This window comes from Zootoca vivipara, chromosome 15 (genome assembly GCF_965207765.1).
Source record: "Zootoca vivipara chromosome 15, rZooViv2.hap1.1, whole genome shotgun sequence".
NCBI classification, from domain to species: Eukaryota; Metazoa; Chordata; class Lepidosauria; order Squamata; family Lacertidae; genus Zootoca; species Zootoca vivipara.
The window spans coordinates 18,476,374-18,501,913 of record NC_142598.1 but is presented as its reverse complement, the minus strand read 5'-3'; the positions used below and the strand labels follow the sequence as shown (position 1 = coordinate 18,501,913).

The window sequence follows — 25,540 nt, the reverse complement described above, 5'->3', positions numbered from 1 at the left end:
CGCCAAAAACTTTTCTGTACCATCAGGTTTATGCAGGCAATGATAAATGCATATTGCATATTTTTTAGAATAGCTAGATGGTTTCTGATTTTAACATATGTGGTTTTTATTGTGTGGTGTTATAACTGTTGTAAACCACTCTAATACTTTTTATGAATAAACCACTCTGATACTTTTTATGAATAGTGGTAAAAAAAATTATACATACAGTCGTACCTTGGATCCCGAATGCCCTGGAACTCGGATGTTTTGACTTCCAAACGCCACAAAGACCCGGAAGGGATTGTTCCAGTTTGTGAAGGTTCTTTTGGAACTCAAACATCCAATGGGGCTTCCACGGCTTCCGATTGGCTTCAGGAGCTTCCTGCAGCCAATCAGAAGCCGTGCTTTGGTTTCCAAACATTTTGAAAGTCAAACGGACTTCCGGAATGGATTCCGTTCGACTTCCAAGGTAGGACTGTGTGTGTGTGTGTGTGTGCGCACACACACACACACACACACACACACACACACACACACACACACACATATATATATATAGAGAGAGATTCTCATATTCCTTAGCAGGTTATTATGCACATTAACCACTCAACTTACATTCCCTTAACATATACTGTATATTTGCTCCACTTTAATCTCTGCTAAATAATGTGAAACTCTGGAAAACCTGTTTAACAGCAGAAGAAATGTGTCCAGCAGGAAGCCAAAACTTTTCATAAGCCCATTTGAACTCCCTTAAGAACTATTGGCAGTAATCAGTTTTTGCTGCTTGCTATACTTTATAATGTTTGCTTTCAGTTATTAAATTGCAAAATGATGAAGGAAGAATACTAGGGTATATGAATCCATGTACATACTGGTTTTTGACTGGAAAAAAGTTATTTCTCCATATTGAGATCCAAATATATTTATACCACATAGTCTTCAGTTTTTATGACACTATGAACGAAAGCAGTTTAGCTTCTTAAAAAACAACAACACGTTTCTTCCAGGGTCTCCCCCACCTTCCTCAATCTCTTGCCTGTTCATTTTGATTTCCCTTACAAATGTGCAGTCCAATGTATGCATGGCATGTTTCAGCAACATACTTTTGCAGTTAGGCAGTATCCCATTGGTTCTGGAAAATCTCCTGGCAGGCGCTTGGCTTCTGTTATAGCAAATCCCTGAGTAGCACACCCACTCCCTCACTTTAATAAGGAGGATAAGCAACATCCATTTTATACTACTGTCAAAGTCTGGCCCACCCTGACCTTACATGTGTGTAGCACATGGTGATTAGAATTCTCCAGCATAATCTATGCGGATGAGGTAAGTAAAATACCAATTAATTGTCACCTCTCTAGCAGAGAGATATTGTGCCTTAGAGACTTACAGATTTATGGATGTCAAGGTTGTTATGTGCGACCTCTAGCAGAGAAATTATTTTGAATTTTTGTCATTTTTTAAAATTCAGTTTCTTTGTTTTAAGTAATTGAGTCCCTAAGTAATTGAGCCACCTAAGCTCTACCCATCACATTCCTTGCCCTTAAATCCTTTGGGAATAATTGATGGCTACAGCATTCTGTGTCACACTGCTTTTTCCAGTACAAAATTGCCATTTACTATGCTATAGCTAAGGGTCTTTTTGTTGCTTATGGCCCAAATGGGAAGCTGTTTCCTATTACCGTTTTGTTACTCTACTCAATGCTAGTTTCAAAACTCTGTATGAAAGCCATAATCCCATGTAGAGTGGATTGAAGTGTCAACTGTGAGGTTAAAAAAGGCATGGAGGGCAGCTCTTAGGGCTGGATCTCACACACATGTACATAATTTGACTTCTCATTGCTTGGCTATTTAGCACTTGGGGACCAATGACAAACACCTGGTCTACATGTATAGCACAGTGAAGTGGTATGGTCCTGATAATGGGTTCTGCCACTTTAGACTACAGTTTATTGTTTTTCAAAGCATCCTCTCAATGTCCCACATGTATAACTCCCTGCAAGTAAAAAGCTAGCATACCACAGAGACAGGCCATAGTTCCCTGCAATACCAAACCATCCAACCAGAAATCATTGCCCACTGCCAGGGCTCCTCAGCATTCCTTACATATTGCTGAAGACTCTCTCCCCGCTGCTGTATATTTTATTCATATGTTTAGCAATAGTCTGCCCTGCACTGCCTGCTGAAGATTTGTAACTAAACTGATCATAACAAGATTAATTTTTTGAAAAGAAACCTAATAATATTTAACAGAATGCTTAATCACAAAATTAATCTGGTTGTACCTATAGATAGCTTAAAGTTCAAGCTAACTCAAACACATTCAGCAATATTTATTATCTGCTGGACAGTTATGGGGAGGGGCATTTTGCATCTGAGTGCATTCCTTTCTGTACATTACCTTCTAGAGGCCTCTGGGAGTACTGAAACTTGAAGATCTCTAGTGAATGCTTGTTTACTGCGCCCAAACAAAATGTTGCCCCCTGTGTCTCCCCAAAAGGCAATAGAGGGGTGAAATGAGAATAATTATTTGCCAGGGGGAGAAACAGAACAAATTAGCACTGCTGGGGGGTAAATATGCAGGCTAGAGATGCTGAGAAGGTAAAAGGCTGGCCATGTGTTGCTGTAGCAGCTGTTAAAACTAATAACTGCTACAGCAACTTGGTGACTTGTTACCATGTGGAAGCCTTATTTAGGGCTCTTGCATAAACTAAGTCAAGGTTGCATTGATAGCATGTTCTTGGCTGGCTGGCAGAGCCAGCGCAATGCCACACGACTTGGTGTTCTATCAGCTGCCCCACATGGCAAATGCTTGTCAGCACATCAGTGCATAGCACAGTGTTATAAGATTGTTAAATGGTAAAGGGACCCCTGACTGTTAGGTCCAATCGCGGACAACTCTGGGGTTGCGGCGCTCATCTCGCTTTACTGGCTGAGGGAGCCGGCGTACAGCTTCCGGGTTATGTGGCCAGCATGACTAAGCCGCTTCTGGCAAACCAGAGAAACACACGGAAACACCGTTTACCTTCCTGTGGGAGCGGTATCTATTTATCTACTTGCACTTTGATGTGCTTTCGAACTGCTAGGCTGGCAGGAGCTGGGACAGAGCAACGGGAGCTCACTCCATCGTGGGGATTCAAACCACCAACCTTCTGATCAGCAAGCCCTAGGCTCTGTGGTTTAGAACACAGCGCCACCCGCATCCTTTTTATAAGATTGTTAGTAAGGCCTTTGTCATGACCGTCATAAAATATCGCCCCTTTCTGATTTGTACTATTTAAATTATACAAAAATCACTGGTTCTTGATACAATTTGAGGTTGATACCATTATTTTAATATCATGGATTAGAATGCTGAAGTTGGACTGCAAGGCTTGTTTACTGTGTGTTTGCAGCTCTTTGTGTGTCCATTTAATTTGCCTAGTCCACATGACATCATCCTTAAACAACACAAATCCCAAACCTTGCTCTTCTACTCTCCTTTCCACGTCTGCTACTTCCTCGATGTTTTTTTCTGGCTGTTCTTGTAATACTTTCTGGCTCAATCTTGAATGGAGGAGCATGGCCTTGTTGTTGTTTTCCTTCTCATCCCACACATTTGCACAAAACCAGAACCCTGCACAAGTAAGCCACATTAAAAAAAAAATCCACCAGATATTGGGAAGCAAACTGAAAGTGGTGCTTTTCATTTCTTTTTTCGCTATGCTAGAAAAGATTTATGGCATGCTCCTGAAAGGAGTGGTGTCCCATTTATACATATATATTTTTTATCCCTCAGATTTGCACAACACCAGAAAAGTGTAAAAGCAAACTACATTAGCTTTATATATATATATATTTATTTTGATCTGTTAAGTTTGCACAAAACCGAAAAACTATGGATGTGTGTGCTGAAAATTTACAATTGTCTGAATGTATGCTTTTTGCTCATTTCCCAAAACAAAACAAAACAAAACAAAGGTGCACACATAGGTATTTGTGCACATGCCCTGTTGGTACTCAATTTAGAAGGAGGAACCTTGACCAAAGGGAAGACCCTACTAGTATGAACAGGAAAGAGTGAAGTTGCTCCTCATAAACTAATTCCAATAAAACTGGGTGTGGACTAATCCAGTATAATTTTAATGGGGGAAAAGTGGATTAACAGCTAAATAATGCTCAAATGTGGATAAGGTCTTAGATGCCTGCCTTCAAATCCCTACACATAGTGCAAGCTCCTTGATAGCACAGTCCCAATTATGTCTACCCACAAATAAGTCCCATTGAGGATTACGGTACTCATAGGCAAATAAATATAGAATTGCCAACTGAATAGACTTTGACAGGTCACTATTTTTCAGACATATTATAGGGTTGAGAAAATAGAAGAGATAACCTACATCGGTGATCATGATCTTGTTGGCGAAACAGTGTTGTACAAATGGGACAGACCAATATTGTTCACTTTCTCAAGGCACCTTAATTTCTATTCTGAACAATGGGTCCCAAAATATTGCTCTTTGTGCTTTGTGTAGATAATTTTCATTTCTATTTCCCCCCACAATAGGAGGTTGTAAAATGAACAGGATATAACTTAAGTTGAATTTAAATGTTACATACACACACTCTATGCACAACAAAAAGATTCATTTCCCCCACAACCTGAACATTTTATCAATTATCTTGCAGTTATAAGACATTTTGAAAAAAAGATTTACCTAACAACAAAGAATTTTTTTATGACAAATGCTACCCTTAATTTAGAATTTTGTATTTTATATAGCCTTCCCACTTATCTGTGATGAAGCTAAACTCAACCAGTGCGGACAACCCCCCCTCCCCCCATTATTGTAATGCATAGACTAGAAATGCTTTAATATGTTTTTGTCTTCGAGGAACTTTTCTAATGAGTGTGAAAGATTCCCATAGCACTGTTTACTCCCCAGCCTGTTCTTTTGAATGCCATACTTGAGCGATACAGCAAGCAGAAAGATGGATGAAACTGAAGCAATCTAATAAGACTTCTGATATGTATTTCCTTACTTCACTATTCGGAATGTTATCTGATAAGCACATCAGTTATAAGAACATCTAAAGATGACATAAATCATGTTGCTGATGTCAGTAATCTCAGCATAATACTATTTGTACTATGCAGGGCCTGACTGCAACCCATCACTGTGGTATATGAGCGCCTTCCTGTGGCTCCTTAAATGACCTGACTGGCACCTGCCATGTGTCATAACTCACAGGCTCATTCATTTCAGATTCTAGTAAGAAAATGCTCAATTGTGTTACTGAAGCCTAAGGGGTTTTACAACTAACTTTGCTTGAAGCAATCAGGCCTGCTAATTCAAGCCTAGGAATTTGAATTTAGCCTTGAATTATGCATATACATTTACTAAAATCGTACTTTTATTTTAACCACTCCCCCCCTGTATTTTGCTTCCACTGCATACTCTTGTGTAGTCTATGTTATTTTCAAGCAAGGTCTTGAATTAATTTCGACATTTGTACAGCACCAGACACACTGCAGAAGTAATAATAAGATCTTATTGCCTGACTTTATTGGTTTTTAATGTCCAGCTTTTCTAACTTGACACAGCTATGAATTTAGAAATATTTGAGAAAACTGTGTACGGTATACAAGCACTGAAATATTGCTGCCCTGGTTTTTATGAATGCTCTCTCTCTGACACACACACACACACACACACACACACACACACATACCCCAAGAGGTTTCAGTCACTGAAGCCTAGCGAGCTTGCGTGTTTAAAGTCTACTTAATACAAACATGCTAAAAGTGGATAATAGCAACACAGTCTAATGAAGAAAAATGATTCAATTTCATGCTGGTTTGTTGTAATAACTTCTTTACCATTTTCACTCATTACTTTCGACTTGATGTTGATCATGGCGGATGTTGTTTGATGCACTGTTCTCTCTTCTGAACTGATGTGATTTGTGCACATTGTGAAATGTAAGTGAGCCTGACAGGGCTCCCTTTTGGCTACACCTGAGCTATATATATAGCTGTTGTTACAGAGGACGGGGTCACAAGATTGACAATATTGGCATGGCTTCATATGAGGTGAAAAGGCTTGAAACCAGTCAATTAGGATTAGAATCAGTACTTCTATGGGTTTCTATAAAAGGATTAGAGAACAAGTATGAGCCAGAAATGACTGTGTCAAGAAATAAATTGATGATAATATGAATTAAAGGGAAAAATGACAGAAGAATGGACAAGTTTATTCTAGAGGAGAGTGTAATGACAGGGTGAAAGAGTGAATGTTTTGCAATGTGAAGTTTTCATTTTTCAGTTTAAATGCAGGCCTTTTTGATTTCACTACAGAAATGTGACTAGGAGGGGAAAGTCAAACCCTGGAGATATATAAAACCCTGTCAGGGAGCTGCAGAGAAAAAAATGTATTTTAATAGTCAGATTATGTTAAAAATATCACATGTAAGAAATGAAACAGAAGGTCAAATTTGGAAGATAAGGAAAAATAGTGGCCTATAGAATCATTTTCATCCAAAGGAAGTTTTTCTTATACTGTTTTCCTAGTTTTTACTCATTTTATTTTTTTTCAAATGTCAGTTGCTAAAAAACCTCTGATCCTGACTGAGACCAACTGCTATGTCGAAGTAAAGTTCAAACAAATATTTCTGAGTGTGGAAGCTGATAGAGGCAAGCACAGAGGCAAACTGTGGATAGTACTGTTCAACAGAATATGACTATGGCTATACTGTATGCTTCTGAGAGTTATTTTACTCATGTGCACTTAATCTCTCATCAGTTGATGCCTCCCAGCTGAATGCGTCAACTGTGTCTCATTGAAATATATTGTGTATGCAGAACTGGGCGATCTGAAAATTATATTTGTGGTTTTTAATACAGAATAGTTCATTCACACATATTGTTAACTTGAGTGTCAAACAAGCTAGAGTGCATGAATCCTGACTAGATACAGATACCACATGCCTAAAATGCTACATTCTTTCCTTCCCATCCCATCTGGATCTATCTTCCATTGGATGCTGGTCCATTAGAGTGAATGGAGCATTGTCCCACCACCCCCAGTCTGCAGCCAGTCAGTCCCCATCTGCCATCTGCATTTCCAGTCCCAATGAGCACTAACCACCACTGGTTTTGTCCACTGACATACCTGCAGAGGTGGGAAACCAGTTGTGGTCCTTGGAGACTGATGGATTTGTTTTACATTTTAAAGATAAAAATTACTCACATTTCTTCTGACCCCAGATAACGCTGTTTTACCAGCCAGAGAGGAATGTAGCTAGGGTCCTATTTAATCATGTTGCCTTGGATAGATTTCAGCAGCAGATAAATCTGCACAGCCTGATAACATGCAAAACAATTCTTGGAGGTTTGAGAACTACAACCTGTCCTAGAGAACCCTGCCCTTCTTGCTTATTTTAAAAAATAATCTGTCAGGTTAGGACTCACCACATGAACCACAGAAGTAGTTAATGCTTTCTGAGTGTAGTGCCCACTACCCTCAAAGAGGAAGCAGTTAGACTCAGTGGTGGTCTGCTGGGCAGTGGGGCTCACCTGACTTCCTGCTGCTTATGTTGCTACTCCAGGAGGTAGAGGGCAAAGGGCAAAGTGGCAGTGTAGTTGATGCAGTGCAAACACACTGGTGGAAGCACTGAATTTGTTCCACCAAAGTACTTGCACACCACCTCCCCACTCCATTCAATTTCCCAAAAAGAAGCAGTGACACAGGCTACAGGTCAGGTGAGCCATATCCTGCTGACTGCTAGTGGTTAGACCCATGTTTAAAAAGCAAACAAATTTCGGACAACTATTGGCCAGTGTCTGGTTTCTGATCTGGTAGAGAAACAACCTTGTTGACCTGGTGGATACGTTAGCTTGGAAATGGGTGTGGGTTGTGTGGCTCTGTTAGTTCTCCTCTAAAGACCTGGCTGTTTGCATCCACTTTGAAACGATTAATTAAAGACTGGTCTGGGCTTTTAACTTAACTGCTGCTATTTTTTATTTTTTATTTTAAAAAAAGACTGAATTATTATTGTTAAATTTGTATTTTGTACTTTTATGATGTGAAGCACCTTGAGAGTGCTGTATGACCTGAAAGGCCATGAAAAAATACGTCAAACAAACAAAAAGATTAAGGTGGGGTCAGAACCATAAGGTTCAAAATATGGTAAACATTGCGACATAGTGTGGTGGCTGCTTAAAAAACTATGACATATAATGTTGCATAAGCTTCTACAGCAGGAACCTTATTGCTTTTGTAGCAGCACATTCTGCAGCAAGTGTATTGCTGCATTTGTTTCTGAGGTTGCAGTTCATCCAGGAAAACCTCAGAACGTTCTCAATGAGCACAGATCAGTTTATTACAGATATTCTCAAGGAATGCTTGGAAAGATGTTACTTATTTACTCTTGCCCCTACTGTGGCAAGCATGGCGTCTGATGAAAGGTCTTTCCTGTTTTGAAATATGTGCCAATTCCCTCCCCTTAAGTATTATATAGAAAGTCTTTTTCATCAGTGCCGTGCAACGGTGCCTCTAGTCTCCTTTCACAAGCTCATCTGTTTGAAATATTGGTCCCTTGCACATGTCTTGAACTTTGTGACTTCTCCATGATGTCTGTCACTATAGTATTGATTTCTCCCTGTTTCTCCTCCTTTAAAACTGTCAGTAGAGTCCTCTACAACAGGGAAGGTTTGCTGGTTAGCAATTTCATTGCTTTTACAGTATGGAGAAGATGTATATGTTTTTATTTGAAAACAGGCTTTTGAGAAAGTTTGAGTCATTTTGGAACACACATTCACACACTATTATCATGCTCTCTAGAACATCTTTCACTTCTGTTGTGAGAGATTTATTAAGCTGCCAGATCTAACTCCCATGTTTATTGTCTGCTTCTTATGGATAATTTATTGTTAAGAAAAAAAGCATGGGATGTAGGCCTCCCAGGATGGTGTATTTTGAATTCACTTTCATGCAAAAATCTCATTGCATTTGGAAAGCTGGTGTATCGGGGCAGGCTTCTTATCAAGTACTTCCTAAGTAAAGGTACCCTCTTTTAGTTTGCATTCTTGTGCTGTTTACTTGTTTTTGTTCTTCAGGGTATTTCTGTATGATTCACTGTTACCTTGATCTTATGAATCTGTACCAGGCTATTGAAACTTTGTTTGCTGTTTGATCATGCAAGGCAAAACCAGGGTTTAAAAGGAATGTGTGAGCTCCTGGTGAGGCAATCACATATGCTTTGCTCATTTTCCTGCTGCACCATGCTGAACACAATCCAAAACTGAAACTCTGTAAGGGGTGGACTCTTACTCAAAAACAAATAAATAACCAAGGCCTGCTGATGTAGGCTTCATCACAAAAAGCAGGCACAAACTAGGGATGGGGCAGCTGTTAAGCTGAATCTGCTGTCCCCTAAGCCCAATGGTCTACCTTAGAGCTTCTCAGTGTAACCTGAAATGCAGTCACAGACAGAAGGCAATGCCCAAACAAAAAGGCACAACCTGAGGGAACTGGCCAGGAGCCCATTTGACCAAAAAGCCTCATGAAATGCTAGCAGCATTGTATCTCATTTTTTATTCCTCAATCAAACTAAATAAACTAAAACTTTTTTTCCCCAAATTGACATCTAAACATTACTTTAAAAATACTAACTTAAAATGAGATTAAAAATACAATTTATTTATTTGCTGTAGTGATAACTAGGCATATACAAATATACTGTCAATTTTCATGGTCTTTTTCTTTAATCATATAATGAGCTAACCCAAGTCGACCAAAACAGATTGTTTCTTCTAGTGAATAAGACAGCACTTACTGGGTGTGAGCAAAAGGTAGTGAAAGTAGCTCAGACAATGACAGAGCCAGAAGCAGGCAGAAGAAAAAGACTGGAATGGATCTGCAGCAGGCAGAGGCTGAAGATCCATTCCAGCATTCCCCCCCCCTTCCTGCTCTCTGCTTCCTTCTTCCTCCCTTTTTAAAAAACATTGGGTGTGCCTGGACACAGCCTTGGTAACAGGGATAGTTGGCCCATCACTAATTTAAATCAATCCACCCACTCTGAGTAGGTATGCAAGCTGCTCTAGGAACAAGTGTGGATTACTGATGTGCAACTTTAGTCACCTGGGTATATGCTACAGTTGTCTGTATTATTTATCCTGTAGGTTTTTCTAGCACCTTGTGTTTACATTCTGATTGGAGAAACATGGGCTAAGCAATATGTTAGGTGCTGAACAGGACACTGAGGAGGATGGTTTTGTTACTCTTTCTCTAACTCCTTCATTTGCTTGGTGATGAGTAATACCTCTGAAGATTTGTGATTTACACAATGGCATCTCTTCTCTTCTAGGCTCTCCTTACTATTACAGCGCTGCAGCCCGAGGAGCAGCACCTCCAGCAGCCGCTGCTGCTTATGATCGCCACTGACACATGGAACCAAGATGCACTTATTAAACACATTATGCCGGATGACACAACTGGAACCACCTAGGATGTAACTGCAGAAATCAGACTACAAGGATGGATAAGAGAAAATACCCCACGTGAACCCATGCAACGATTGCAATGTTATTCTTTCAGCTAGGTGAACTGCTTATTACTGTTTTTAATCATTGAAATTCTAGTGACCTTAACTGAATCTCCCATAAAAAACAGAGCAAACAAAGAATGAGTTTTGCTGACATTCCCTGTGGTTTGCAAGATGCAGTAGCCATGTGATACGCACAGTCTTCTTGCTTCTGGACTAACTAGCTGGTTCTCTGGTTCTCCTGACCATGTCAGGGGAACCGAAGCAGTTCTAAATGTTGAGCAGTCCTCCATTGAATGGCTCTCTTTAATGTGCATTGTAACAGGATGTGTGATTCAACATGGACTTTAAGGGTTGAAGTTTATTTTAGGGAGGGGGCATTAAGGGGGGGGAAATGATCTTCTCAAATGACAAAGCATCAATGTAAATAACTTGCTTCTTTGTGTTACTATGGAATGGTATAGCATAAACAGCAACAAGGGACAAATGAGGAGTTTAAAATACAGTGGAAAAATGTGTTTTGATACTGGTGCACTGACTCCAAGAATTCAGTAAGCTTTAAACCAACTTTGAACCAGGTTAACATTCATTGTGGCTATTTCTGGGGCTGTTGTTCTTTCTTGATACATAATTCAAATCTGATGGTCATGTGGGCATATATGCACCATATGTTGGCATTGAACATGTGAGCAAATGACAGACATGGGCAATTAGTGACATTTTAACAGCTGAATATTAATTTATGCTTATTTACAGTTACTATTAGCAAAGTTACACACACATTGGCTGTAGCTTTAAATGTTACAGAAGAGATTCCATATAACGAAAGCCTTATGTTTATTGCAATTGCAGAAATTTAAGGTGGTAGTTTTCCCAAACTGCTTAAACAGTGGTAATTGGGGGCCACTATGAAAGCCACACTAAACTTCCCTTCACATTAATAAAGGGGCAGTGGTCCATGTTTGCTCCGTTCCCTGACCTAAATGTCTATGTGTTGAGTTGGAATGGAAGGATCTGTCAGTTTGGGTTTTCTTAATTACTCCAATATTAAATTTAGTCCTCCACATTTTGCAGCAATTTTTTTCTTCAAAAAAAAACTTGTGAAAATTCATTATTTTACTGTGAATTTCATATTTTTATATGCAGTTTTGACTAATACACAGTTTGCAAGCAATTTTCTGTAATACAATGCATTGTACATTATTTTCACATAGATTCATTTTTATTCACACGTCCCTCTAAAATGCACTTTTGTAAACATTGATTGAAGACCTACACCACAAATTTCAGATTAGTGCAAATTTCTAAGAATAGCTATGTTTTGGGTTACATATTGTTTCGGAAACAGCAAATTTCATAGGTTCGGCTGTAAATGCACAATAAATCAAATTTCCTCCTGTGTGTAAACATCTTAAGATAACTAGAACTCATGGAGGTTACAGACCTCTACTGGAGTCCCTTTTACATTAACTAATTAATCATTTTATTTGTATGCCACCTTTCCATAGTTAAAACCATGCTCAAGGCGGCTTACATGAAAAAGTGCACAATTACAAACATAACAAAAGTAGTCATAAACAATAAATAAAACTCATCAAAAAGTAAACAACCAAACTGAACATTTTCCACATAACTCTAAAAATATATTAAAATAAAGATACAAAAAATTAATATCAACAACAACCCCTCTCCCAACAAAACCCCTGAAACAACACCCCAATGCAAGTCATCACCCATGTCACGATAGGCAGCGGGCAAGAGGCATAGTTTATGTTAGAATCCACCCAGACCAGAATTCATCCATTCAAGTTCTGAAGCATGAACTTTTATTTAATTGAGGCACACACCCACCAGTGCAGGCAAGTAACATCTACACAGTTGTTGTAATTCTAACGTCCTGCCTAAGCATGTCTGCTCTAGAGTCTCTACAACTATCCTATCTCTCATAAATGTATTTCATTGTACCCTTCCTCTCATTGTCCATCTCATCTTCCTCTAATCCACTAATTTCCAACTGGCACTCCTTCCCTCTCTTAGCATTCTACTCCTCTTACTGTCAACCAGACTCCCTTTCAGACTTCAGTTACACACGTGAATGAGGTTTACAGCATTCTGATTTCTAAGAGTAGGCTGTGACAGAAGTCATGTCATCAGGGGATACCTAAATTGCTCACATTTCTCAAGGCACCTCAGAAAACAACACAACATGCAGTGAAAAAATAAAATCATCTGAAGCTGCAATAATTTCACTAGAAATGCATTTACACCATGGAGTGTGTAGATTCTCATCTTCAAAACTGCCCCCCAAAGGAACTAATAGTTCTTTGACATTTTATTTAATGTTCCATGCATCCCAATCCATACAGAATGAAGTTTACAAATGGTGGAAAAGATGGGCATCAATCAATTGTGGTGGCATAAAATTCCCTTAACTCAAAAAACAGTCATTTTATTCCTCTTAAATATATATATATATATATTATGACCCAGTGATGGTCTGTCTAAAGAAAGGAAAATTACAGGGGAAGAAATGGCTCCTTTTTCACAGAAGCCAGTGGAATAAAAGTTGAATGGTGTTAGTGAATGTTTCATGTGGTTGCCTGACATGTGTGTCGTTTCTGTACAAATATTTCAATTTCTTTGTTTTGTTTTTGCATTACTTAGGCAATCTTATATCCACTTCCCTGGGAGAAAGCCCTATTTAATACAATGATCTCCTTCTGTTTGAGTAGACCTGTAAGAAATGTTCAACACCACATGCTTTTTGCATGGCTTCTCAGGCAATCCATCACTTTCAAGAACAGCAGCTCTTAGTCATGTGATGTCTGACTGGGATCCTGGGGCCTTGCTGACTATCTAAAATGTGTCGGGAGGAGAACTTCACAGGGAGTTAAGTTCTTAGCCCTTCCCACATCCACCAGGTCTTTCCTGATTTGCCCTCCTTCTGCCACCTTTCCCCAGTCAAAGTTCCCGGGTGTGTGTTAGCTGTGGCTGTGAGAAATATTACTATTGGAGAGAAGTGCAGTAGAGAGATAATGGATGAACGATTAAGCACCCCCCTCACACACCTGCTGTTCTCTTCTTCAAATCAGACCCTCCCACTACTGCTCTTTACATGTTTGGCAGAACTGTTTCTCCACTGAAACTTTGATTTGTCCCTTAGCCTGTAAAATTGCAACTCCCCTTTGCATCTTTCTCTTCAAATAAGCTATTGAAGAAAAACTGCATTTTCTGTTGATCATATCAGAATTTCTTATTTCAACATTTTGATGTAAAAAATGCTACTTGGTAATACAAACTAAATATACAGTACACAGATAACCAGTAGATTACTTCAAGCCCTCCAGGAGTTCACAAGAACGGTGCAGAACTGTGAGATGGATGAGATTTTGTGTAATGCCTTCTACTCCCAAAGAGGACCTCTGGGATATGTTCCAGAGGTAGACATGCCAACAAAAGCCATATCTCATGCATTTCCCATATTCTATTTGCTAATAAGATGCATGTATAAAACTTCCATTGTCCAATTCCTCATTTCCATAATAGATTGCTATTGGTCCCTATTTTAGAACTATCATATATGAAAGGGATTCAAGAACATTTACAGTAACAAAATTAAAGAGGCCTTAGTATAAAAAGCACACACATTTTAATAAAAGTCTGACTGCATAATATTAGTGACATTTTCAGTATCAAAAGCCTGCATGGCAATTACTAGATGTTTGTTTGATTCAGTATGCTCATTGCTAGCTGGAATGAAAATTGATTTACAATCCTATGTGTGACCATTCAGTTTCATAGCTCAAGAGAAACACATTTTGGCCTAACTTTCAATTTATTTGTATGAAAGCAAGGAGAGGGTTGAAAATAAGAGGTTCATCTGTAACTGAAGGGGAAATTATTTCCCCCGATTTCTAAGAATATTTCAAAAAATTAAGAAGTGGTACATCAAATGTTAGCTTTTACTACCAGAACCAACTGGGTGCTATTTTAAAAGTCCATGTTTCCCCATACTTCATCTTTGCTGGCACCATTGTAAGCCTTTATTTGTGAAAAATTATAGTATTTTTTTACCTGGGGGTAAAATCAGGAACAAAACACAGTTCAATTGAATTGGGCAGTCAGTATATAAACTTTAAAAGTTCTCTTAGCCCGTGGTTAAAAAAGAAAAAGATAAAATGGAGGGGAGGGGGAGTATGAACAGGTAATCTGAAATTTTAGCACATGAAGAACTTTAGCCAACTACTCTTTATTTCTAGTTAAACCAAACAATTCAAACTGTATGGCCAGAGGAGTTATACAAAATTTGGTTTATCTTTATATTATGTATGCTGCATGAAGCTTTAAGAAATTGTTTTTCTAGACATAGTTCATTGGGACCTTCTGTATGAATGAGACTGCAATCCACCCACTTCCCAGGGAGCAAGGGCCATTGAACCTAATGAGATCTACTTCTGAGCATCAGCGCCGGGGCTTGCTCCCTACTGTGGGTGCCCAGGGCCATGGGTGCCATGCAGCATGCTTGGCCCTGGCGTCAAAATTTGTGGGTGCCCACCCCCTTCATGTGGAATTTTGTGGGTGCTCAGGCACCCACGGCCCCAGGGAGCCAGCACCTATGCTTCTGAGTAGGCATATAGAGGATTGCATTGTGAGACTTACAGAAATTCCAGGTAGGCTGTGGCCACAATTTTGGAGGATTGTGGGTGCCCTTCAACTATGTACAGAGGGGTCAAAGCAAGGCTCAGATTGCTACAAACTCCTGCTTCCCACCTGCACCTTTGGTCTTATTGAAATAAAAAACTGCCAGTCTTCTGTGTGTAGGTAGATTTGATTTTGCATGGCATTCTCAGCAGACACACACAATGTATAGTCTGCAAGTGTGAAAAATAACACTGGTATTTACAGGAGTGACAGGAATTTTAACATGGGGTGGAATGGCCTAGATCTGCTGGCTTCACACTAATAAAACCCTTCCATTAGATCTTTTCCACACTTTCCATTTGCCCTGCTCTTAGTCTGCACTTTAATGCTGTGTGACTGAGTTGCCTCCCCCCCCCCAAAGAGCTTTCCCTGCAAAAAAACCTGCTCTTTAAAGCAGAATCTGAGCATATGGCAATTTAAACCTCTGATTCAACTTTGAAGAGCAGGTGTTCCCAGAGAAAGTGCCAGAACAAAAAAAGGGGGGTGCTTTAACCAATTTCTAGCCCAAATTGGTTACTTTGAAACTATGGATTGAAGGCAATGTTCTTACAACAGGCTCTCACATCTGCTTTTTAATGCCAAAGCAAATGGTTAAGGTGTCCATAACTCACAAAGGCAGCCACTCTTCATGATAGCAAACCAAGAACCTTTTCTTCCTCTACCACAAATGTGTGGCTTCTAAGGGTCAGCTGAAGTAAGCTTTTATTCTTCCTAGGTGCAGGCAGCCAAAAACACCCTCACTTATTCTGTGTCGTAATGTTAAAATGCTTTTTACTTGCTGAGTATTTGATGTTGCATACATACTAGGCACGTTGATGGGGAAAAGCAGGATAAGGAGCATTCAAGCATTATCTGATTTGGCATGGTGCCCCAACACAACTAGGAGCTTTTCAACAGCTTGCGGTAGATCAGGAAGATCTTTATGTATGCAGCCTTTGAAAAATCCACACTACAGTGGTACCTCGGGTTACAAACGCTTCAGATTACAAACGCTTCAGGTTACAAACTCCACTAACCCAGAAATAGTACCTCAGGTTAAGAACTTTGCTTCAGGATGAGAGCAGAAATCATGCTCCAGCAGCACGGCAGCAGCAGGAGGCCCCATTAGCTAAAGTGGTGCTTCAGGTTAAGAACAGTTTCAGATTAAGAACAGACCTCCGGAATGAATTAAGTTCTTAACCAGAGGTACCATTGTACTGGTTCTGCTATCACCTATTGACTAGGTTCTAGTCCCTCACATGTACAGTTGGAGTACGGGAGCAGAGCTTATGAGAAAAGCAGGGTGAACATGCTGGATGGAATATTCAGCAAGAGCAGCCTGCAGCTCTGTTCCCATTCAGAGATGTATTGTATACTGCAATTTTTAAGGTTACCATTGATATACATGTACTTGGGAGAAAGAAAATACATCTCAATCCTTAATTCTAAGTCTACAATGTCCACTGGGCTTTATGAACATCTGAAAAAACAATTATTCATTATATCCCCACAACACACATTTCAATGATACTGATATATATATATATAATAACTTGTCATCATGTCCATGCAACATTCAATTTATAATGTTTCCTCACAGCCAGTTTAGACAATCATATTTATTAATATATGATAAAATCAGCAATGTAAGATAACACAATGAGGACAGATGAACCACCACATTTACAGCTCGTTCAACCCTTTCCCTCTCTTGCAACCCCATAAACATAGTAGGACAACAAATAAGCATTCATTTGCTGACATAACATGTGCTGAGGTCAAGCAAGTGCACATTTGCATATATCTTTGACAGATTCCTAGGATCTAACCTTTTTCGGTTTTTGAAAGACTTGCAGGGAGCAGATGTACAAGCATGCATAGGAGCCAACTCCTAGGGGCCATGGGGACTTCAGCCCCCACAATAAAATATTTGAGGAGGCTGGGCCCCCACAATGTTGATGGGCATTCCCATTCAAATGGTGTGTGTGTGCGCGCACTGTGTCAAGTGATCAATTATATGGGACCGGGCTTACCTGGCACCCCACAATACTTTATTCAAGTTGGCACACCTACATACATGTATGCCCACATCATAATATGATCATTTGTGGTTGAGGCATACATTCATTGCCCCAACCATGTACACAAGATTCCCAAGTAAACAAGTGTGTGGGCCAGCCCACAACAGTCTATTATCCTGTCAATAGAATCAAGTTTATTGAGGGGGAAATATTATCAGTTGCTAACTATCAGGTCAACAGATACTCTTGAGATCCAATTCAAGCTTTACCTTTCCAGTTTGAAAGCTGCCTCAGCATGGTTTGCTCCCCCGCAGTTCTATTATGTATGAAATACTGTGGGACAGCAGGGGCTAAAATGGTTGCATCCAGTGCTGCTGATACCAAGGTGGCCAGTTCACAACTCAGAATGCCTTGAAGGTTGCTTTTTGCTGGGTGTGAAGGAGGAAAGGCACTCTCCTCTCTAATATAAACGCCATCATGAAAAGGTGGTCTAATCACTGTCCTCACTTCTGGCACTGGGCACTGAAAGGGGGGAAAAGGAGGGATGGCTTCGCAGTTGGCGGAGGGTGCTGTCACCTTGTGTGAGCTATGTAAAATGTGATGGCGGTGGACTGTATCATGCCCTATGGATCATAGTGTTCACCTGTGAACTAGACAATGCTGAAGCCGTTTCCATGCTGCAAAAGTAATGCTTTAATTACCTTCTTTTCGACTGCTGAAACGGCCCTAGGAACTTTTTCATCCAAAAGGGTAGCTGTGTTAGCTGTTAGCAAAAACAACAGTCTTGTGCTACTTTACAAACTAGCTAATTTATTAAAGCACAAACTTTCGTGGACTAGTACAGGGGTAGGCAACCTAAGGCCTATGGGCCAGATGCGGCCCAATCGCCTTCTCAATCCGGCCAGCGGACGGTCCAGGAATCAGCATAACCTCTGGGTTATTTGTGGGGCATAGGAATTTTTTCATTATTCCCCCCCCCAAAAAAATATAGTCCGGCCCCCCACATGGTCAGCCCACGGCTGAAAAAGGTTGCTGACCCCCGGACTAGAATCAACAAAAGCTTATGCCCACAATATATTTATTTGCTCTTGAGGTGCTACAAGGGTCTTTTGTTGTTTTATCTAGCAATTCTACACTCACTTTAGTGAAGATAGGTCAATATATATCAACTAAAGATCCAGAAAATGTTTGGGGTTTAAGTAGAAGTCCTGTATCCACTGCCTTAACGGTGCAAGAGAGAACACATTTCTCTCCTTCTAGAGATACTTTGCAGGTGGCTTAACACTCAGTGCCCTTCTGTGTTTACTCTGCAAGGGACAGTAGTGTCCCAAGCTTAACCAGAATATTATTAAAGGAGTCCTATTGTTTATGGAAGGAAAGTTGGTGGCAAATATCTCCAGTCCTGAAACTGCTTACTCAGAGAGTCCCTCCAGCTTTAACTGGGAAGTACATGGTTTCATAGTGAAAGCAATCATTTACATCTGTTGAATATTGATTGGTCACTCTCAAAAGATCTGGAGGTGTGACTCTCTTTTGATAAGCCCTAAAAAGAGTGGATGCTTATCTGAAGCATCTCCAGTTCTTTTGAGGTTTAACTTTCTATACCCTTTCCCGACCTCAAAGCTTTTTCCAGTGGAGCTACATTAAATATATTCTTTCTCAGAGAGAAAAATGTATACTTTATATAATGTATCTTTATATGATCATATTTTTACAGCTTCTCTAGAAGATTTTAGCCAGGATAGGACTCCTTTATTAAAAAATATTGGCAGATTTCTAGTTCAATAAATTTCGTATGTAGAAAACTGAATTTGATAAACTTTATGAAGTTTTAGAATTTGAATTTTCAATTCCTTCTGGAGTGTTCTGTTGTCAGTATTTTATATATAATTTTCAATATTAAATTGGTTTAAATTTTTAGACTTTATGTTCTGAACAAAAGTTGGCTTTGGGGCATGGGGGCATTAGACAAAGGAAATTAAATTAAATTTCTAGTTTTTCAATAGTAAAGTGACTTGTGTCACTTTATATGTTTCTAAGGTCTCTGAATGTATGGGGCTTCCCTGATGTATGGGCCTACCCCAAACCAGCAGGAAGTATTTAAAATATCTCCACTAAAATTAACAACGCTGAATAAAGGGGTCCACAGACCATATCTGTGGAACTGCTTGACAATGTATTTTCTCATTTATGGTCTGATATTTACTCCATCATATCTTAATTTTCCTTGGAATTGAAACAGGGAGGAAGCTCATAAATGAAACCACACATTTTTTCCCAGCTCAAGCTGCAACTATTGTATTTATGAACGTGACAAGCTAAACTTACTGAGTAATCGGTCAACTTTAAATTGCTACACTGTATATACCAGAAGACACCTGAAGAATGTGTGTGTGTGTGTGTGTGTGTGTGTGTGTGTGTGTGTGTGTGTAAAATCTGGTTCCATCCTACATGCTATCATTTTATGACTGGTGTCAACATGACAATGCCAAACAAAATACACCATGCAAGGCACAGTACCAGAAATATCATTAATGCCGGATAGCCTAGTTAATCTTTATTACAGTCAAAGACCAGACAACAGAAATAACAATAACAACAACAACACACCAAGGGATAGAAGCAGTAGACGCAATCAAAAGTTTCATATATACTTATTTACATTAAAAGTAGCACTCCATAAGTCTATGATGCAGAGTCTAACATCAGTATTCATCAGCTAGCTTGGCTGTCAGATCATGTGACCATCTTTACATACTGGACAGCATCCAGACTTGGTTTCTGATGAAGAGAAAAGCTGCTTCCATCCATGGGAGGCTTCTGATTCAGCAGAGGAATCCCACCAATGGAAAAGCAATTCCAGAATATGATTTTGTTGGTTCTCCCTTCCCCTGCAGTCCCCTATGTCCCCTCAGATCTACTCTGGAAGGTTGGAGGACTCTCTGGAACAGCATGAGAGATGACATTGAAACGGCAGGGGGAAGGGAAAATTGGCCAAAAACAAATGCCTCTCCTCTCTTCCGCTGGCAAGAACATCCTGAGTGAAACCTGGTTCAGTGGATGCCACCACCGGTGCGAGAAAACTCTGGATCCAACCTATTGCTCCTCTTTCAATATCATTGTGTACTCTATGTTTCAATATAACAGCCAAGACAATACAAAGAGCATTTGTTGGCCAATGTTTGCATCTTTGTGTGGATGCATACACATCCCTATTGGAATTGGTCCAAAGTCCATTACAATCCTGGATTTCCCAGCTTGTTTGTGAGGTCTGCAATTACACTGTCAGTCTTTGAGATTTTTTCACCCTGCCTTGCAAGGCAAACCTAAGTTAGGTGGGCACTTGCATCCACATCGCTTTTTATTACTCCTTGTTTTTGTATTGGGAGGTAATTATTGTCCTGCTGCAAAGTAGCTTTAAGTCTATCTCCAAACAATTCATAGAGGTAATTCACCTCTGAAGGAGACTCTATGAGGGAGGTCATGGAAAGCCTAAGTGTAACGTGGGAGTCCAAAGAGATACATAAGGGGTCCCCGAGTGCTCGGCTGTGTCCAATGTGATGCTAAAACCCTTTCTGTTTTCAACAGCAGATGCCTATGCCATATCACAATTAGCTTTTGAAAGTCCCCTTCATTTCAAAAGTGACTTGCCATAAAACACTGGAGGCAACACAAGCCCCGAGAAACACAAGCCCAAAGCCTTCTTGGGGGCATGGAACTACAGTAGTTGTGCTGTGCTTTGGATCCTGGCCAATGTAAACAGCTGGCAACTAATAAAGGATAAATCTAATTCTCCCCTGGAACGAATCCTGCAAAAAACATAATGCATGAACAAACCTCTTCTTTCTTTTGTTTTGCTCAGACCTGTATTGGAAAAGACACTGTCCTGGTCTGTCACTTTCTAGTGGCCTTTAAAAACACAGAAACATTTTACATTGCAAATGGATTCCTTTCTGAGTGAATGCTAATTTTCTTTCAAAGACAAACTCCCTTTATTAAGGGTTTCCAGCATCAAAGAAATAAATGTTGATTGTATTCACCAAAGTCTCTGATGGCTGTTTAGAAGCTTACTTTTGAAAACCAACAAAATAGACAAAACAAATAAAAAAACATAAAAATACAATTGAATTGCCTTTGAACGTAGGAGATGACTGTCTCCACACAGATAAAATTGCTTCTTAAAATGTGTATGTTTTGTATTCTTTTTTTCTAGTAGGAAAAGAACTGACTTGAAATCTTGGTGTTTTTTTCTTAGTGTTGTGTGTTGCTTTTGTGTGTAATAATATTTGAATGTAATGACAGCAGTGCCAATTTGCCAAAGATGTCAAACACTTTGTTTTGTTTAATTTTGTTTTGGGATGTTTTTGTTTGATATTTTTTTTATAGCTGGGTGGGTGTTTAAGGTGTGGGTCAAAGGGAGGGGTGTTTGGGGAATAAGTTGATTTCTTTTTGCTTTGGTTCTCAATTTTCCTGTCAATACTGGACTGTGATTTTTATTCTAAGTTAAATGGTTGACTGCAAACATTTTATTTTAGATTAGTTGAAGAAACATGCAATAAGATTGGCGTAGTTTCAATATCTGTGTGTCTTTTCATGAGAGTGACTGTTACTTGTGGACATTTTGATTTTATGTAACCTTTATGTGAGATAATTATTTGTAAATATTTACCATAATTTTATTGGTTCCAAAAATAAAAATAATTTTTTTAAGTTCAAAGGATATAATGGTGCTTTTCTTCCCGAGAAGAGTGAAATGGGTTGACAGCAAAGAAATAAAAAAACTCTTGATATTAGCTGAACCACTGGATTCTAAATAATCTCTCAGGGCAAATGTACCCTTCAAGTAAATATATATGTATTTAATTCCCCCTCCCTGGAGAAGAGTCTCTGGTGAAGTCAGCAGTGATTGGAACACTGATGTCTTGTTGTGTTTCCATTAAGGTAAGATTGCCAGCCACTGCCAACACCACTCATTTGCTATATACTTTCAATAGCAACTTGCACTTTGGTTTGGTGGCTGAATTCCACTTCCTAACAATGATGGCTGGTCCATTAGGGCTAATGGGGCGCTGTCCCACCAACCGCAGTCTGTTCTCAATGGTGGACCTATATTTGTGGAGCTTGAACTCCAAAACTTCATAACAGCATCAAGGTCTGTGTAACCACTGTTATCTTCTTCAGTGGGGTTGTTCCATGACTGATCACCACACCTTTACAACATCTGTGCTACTGACTCTCAAACTTTGGGTTGTTGAACTATATACAATAACAAATGAACCAGTTTGAGTTTGTGCCACTCAAATTGGGTCTGCTAGGCAATGTGAGCTAAAGTTGCTTCTGGGGTCCCTGCATGATTTGGATCCCTTATCTTCCAGACCAAATCCCAAAGTAGGAAAGCAGACTGTATAGTCCAGGAGGCCCCAAAGAGACTAATATCCAGTCTCCTAGATAGTGCACAAGTTACCTTGGAGCAATTTCTCCAGAAGTTCCACTAGCTGAACCTGTAATTAATATTAAATTGACTTTAAAATAAAACATATGTTATTACACAAAAGCTTTAGTTAATGAAAAATCAATTATTTATTCTCAGTGAATTATGAATAATCAGATTATTTAAAGTTGACTGCCTTCAAATAAGGGAGGGGGAGCAATATTACACATTACTGGTCTTTTCCCCCAAAAGCCAGCAGTTTCACCACACTTTCCCAGTGTAAAGGAAAATTTAGCAACCTGTGCTTCTCTTATAAATTAACTGTACATATAATGTGCCAGAAAGGTACCATTTACATTTATTTATGAATGGAAAGAGTGCCCCTTATACCACTTTGCTTCCAGTTTATCCATCTACACTGATTTTAGTTATAAAAGGATGAAATCCACTGGGCATCACTGCTCCATAAACCTCACAGGTAGGAAGGGAGTTATGCAAGAGCAGAGCAGGTCCAGGTGGACTGTGTCCAAAAACGTTTGATGAAAATGTATGTTTAGACATATATAAGGTAACATTACATATAATTTCAACCTTTGCATGTGTTTGTCAGATAGGCAACAAATCCTCCTCCCCTTTACTTAAGATTCTCACTACTGCCCCCCTTGTACTTCCAGGATCCCACCATCCAGTTGTGGAGCTTGATCACTAAATGGCTGCTCAGCCATGGTGGTACTACAGAGTATAAAATTGTTTACTGGTTAAAGTTGAAAGTGCACAAGGCGGGGGGAGATGGAGGTTACAGAAGAGGCAGAAGTGAAACAAAGCTGCAGGACCACCGCTAGCCAAAGGGAACACTTTTGCAAAATTGTTTACAACTTGACTGGAGACAAATTAGGAACATCTTAAATACACTAACTGGTGTCAAGCTGGTTTGAAAATCAACATATTAAACAGTAACAACAACATGATGCGTATGCATTTTGGATACTGTTGTGTAACCACAGATCAAAAACCCAGGACTGGAAACACAGTGAGTGCATAATAATTCCCAGTGTGACCATAGCTTGAACTGGACATTATACCCACTAGTTGTATATTAAAGATGCAGGTGAAAAACTGTCCACTGGCTATCAAAGTAGGCTCACATTGTGTCCAAATCATCTCAGAGTGCTTTCACAACACATTCTCCATTGTGCTGATCCTGACCAGCTTGCAAATTAGTAGGAAGCTAATGGGAAAGATTACAAAAAACTTCATTACACAGCACTTCATACCAGCCAGGGTTCATTCATTTGATCGAATAAACTGGAAAATATCCTCCTGTATGCATGCCACCGCTTCGCCACATTATGGAGCCTTGGCTGAAATGGGACAAGGAGGGTGATTGAAATGGTGCTACTAGATCTGAAATATCAAAACTTTCAATAATTCAACAACGGGAAAGCTTAAAATAAATAATCTCCATAGGCAGCTACTGAAGTAACAGAGCTGTGAAATCAATCAGATAAATCATGTATTATTTACCAAAGTCAATAATTCATTGTCACATCCTCACAGAGTAGCAACCAGTTAAGTATAACTAAACTGATGCACTCCTATTTTGGGAAACAAGCAAGACAGAGAAAACCGCCAACATGAAATCCCTTCTTTCTCATGGCTGAACTGGTCAACCCCTAAAATGAGATTTATCATACCCTAACAAACTGAGACACAGAGAGATATTTTTCAGGGCCTGATACTGAAAGCTCTTCAGGTAATTGAGATTCCCATTTCTGACTATAATTTTTATACTTCAGATATATTTCTGTCAAGCAAATGTATGAGTGGAGATGTCTATTGGTTCTGATTTGTTCAGTCTGCCTCCTCTCCTAATAATAAAAACCCCTCCCTAGCGCATGATTTGAATTGCCTTTTTAGAGTAGTTGGAGGTATCACATCTGATTAAAATAACCTGTAATGCTTCTGCCCAAGGTATGGAGGACATTTCCCTCCCTTTAGGTGTTCAATCCCATGCTGCTCCATTCCTCATTGGATGCCCTTCTAACATGCAAATAGGGTAGTTTTCTTACACATGGGTATTGAGTATTGTCATTCAAAGTGTGCATAAATACGAAACTGCAAAGAAGAAAAGAATATTTGTACTTCAAACTCTATAATCAAAGGAAATACAAACCAATGAAAACTAAAAGTCATGTAAGAACACTGCTGTTAACTGGATTGGACACTTTAAAAAAATAATCACGTTTTCAAACTGCAGACCAAAGACTGGAAGGCTAAACCAAAAAAATAAATGAAATGAAAATCAATGTTCTACTCCCCATCTCATGTTAAACATCGTATGGGTTTGGAAATAGCTTCTTATAAAACTGCCCAGAGCTTGTTTTAAACCCGGTTCAAATGTCAGGCTTAGTTGAGATTCTTTCAAAGTGAAACTAAATTTATCAGAAATTCTCCTCCTAGCTACATCCTAGCCCAACAATTCACTCAGGCTTGTTGAGTTCATCCAGATGATGCAACTGGCATGCAACATGTCAACTAGGGACTCAGCTACACACTGCAAATAAAACATTTTAAATGTGTTATAATGTGCAATATACAAATGTGACACTATGCAAAATTCAATGTATTTTTATAAACGTTTTTTTAAAAGCATTTTTATATGTGTGTAGATTCCTCCTATGACATGTTGACCTGCTGAACACAAAGTTCTGAATTGTCATATTCATTAGACAGAGGGAATTAAGGCCTCACAATCAACATTAACTGATGAAAAATCAACAGACACGTGAATCATTTTTTTTCTAGTTACAGGTAGGTAGCCGTGTTGGTCTGACATAGTTCCTTCCAGTAGCACCTTAGAGACCAACTAAGTTTGTCAATGGTATGAGCTTTCGTGTGCATG

General features: G+C 39.3%; 1 protein-coding gene across 2 annotated transcripts in view; it reads left to right on the top strand.

Annotated features, from left to right (window-relative positions):
• The window catches only part of PAX5 (paired box 5), a 238,193-nt gene extending 216,269 nt beyond the window's left edge, over window positions 1-21,924 (top strand). For both annotated transcript variants that reach the window (XM_088658491.1, XM_088658492.1), the window contains exon 10: window positions 10,330-21,924. In XM_088658491.1, the coding sequence (XP_088514617.1) occupies window positions 10,330-10,406 (77 nt within the window). In that variant the 3' untranslated portion in view covers window positions 10,407-21,924. The remainder of the gene's footprint in view (window positions 1-10,329) is intronic.
• Window positions 21,925-25,540: the final 3,616 nt, after the last annotated feature.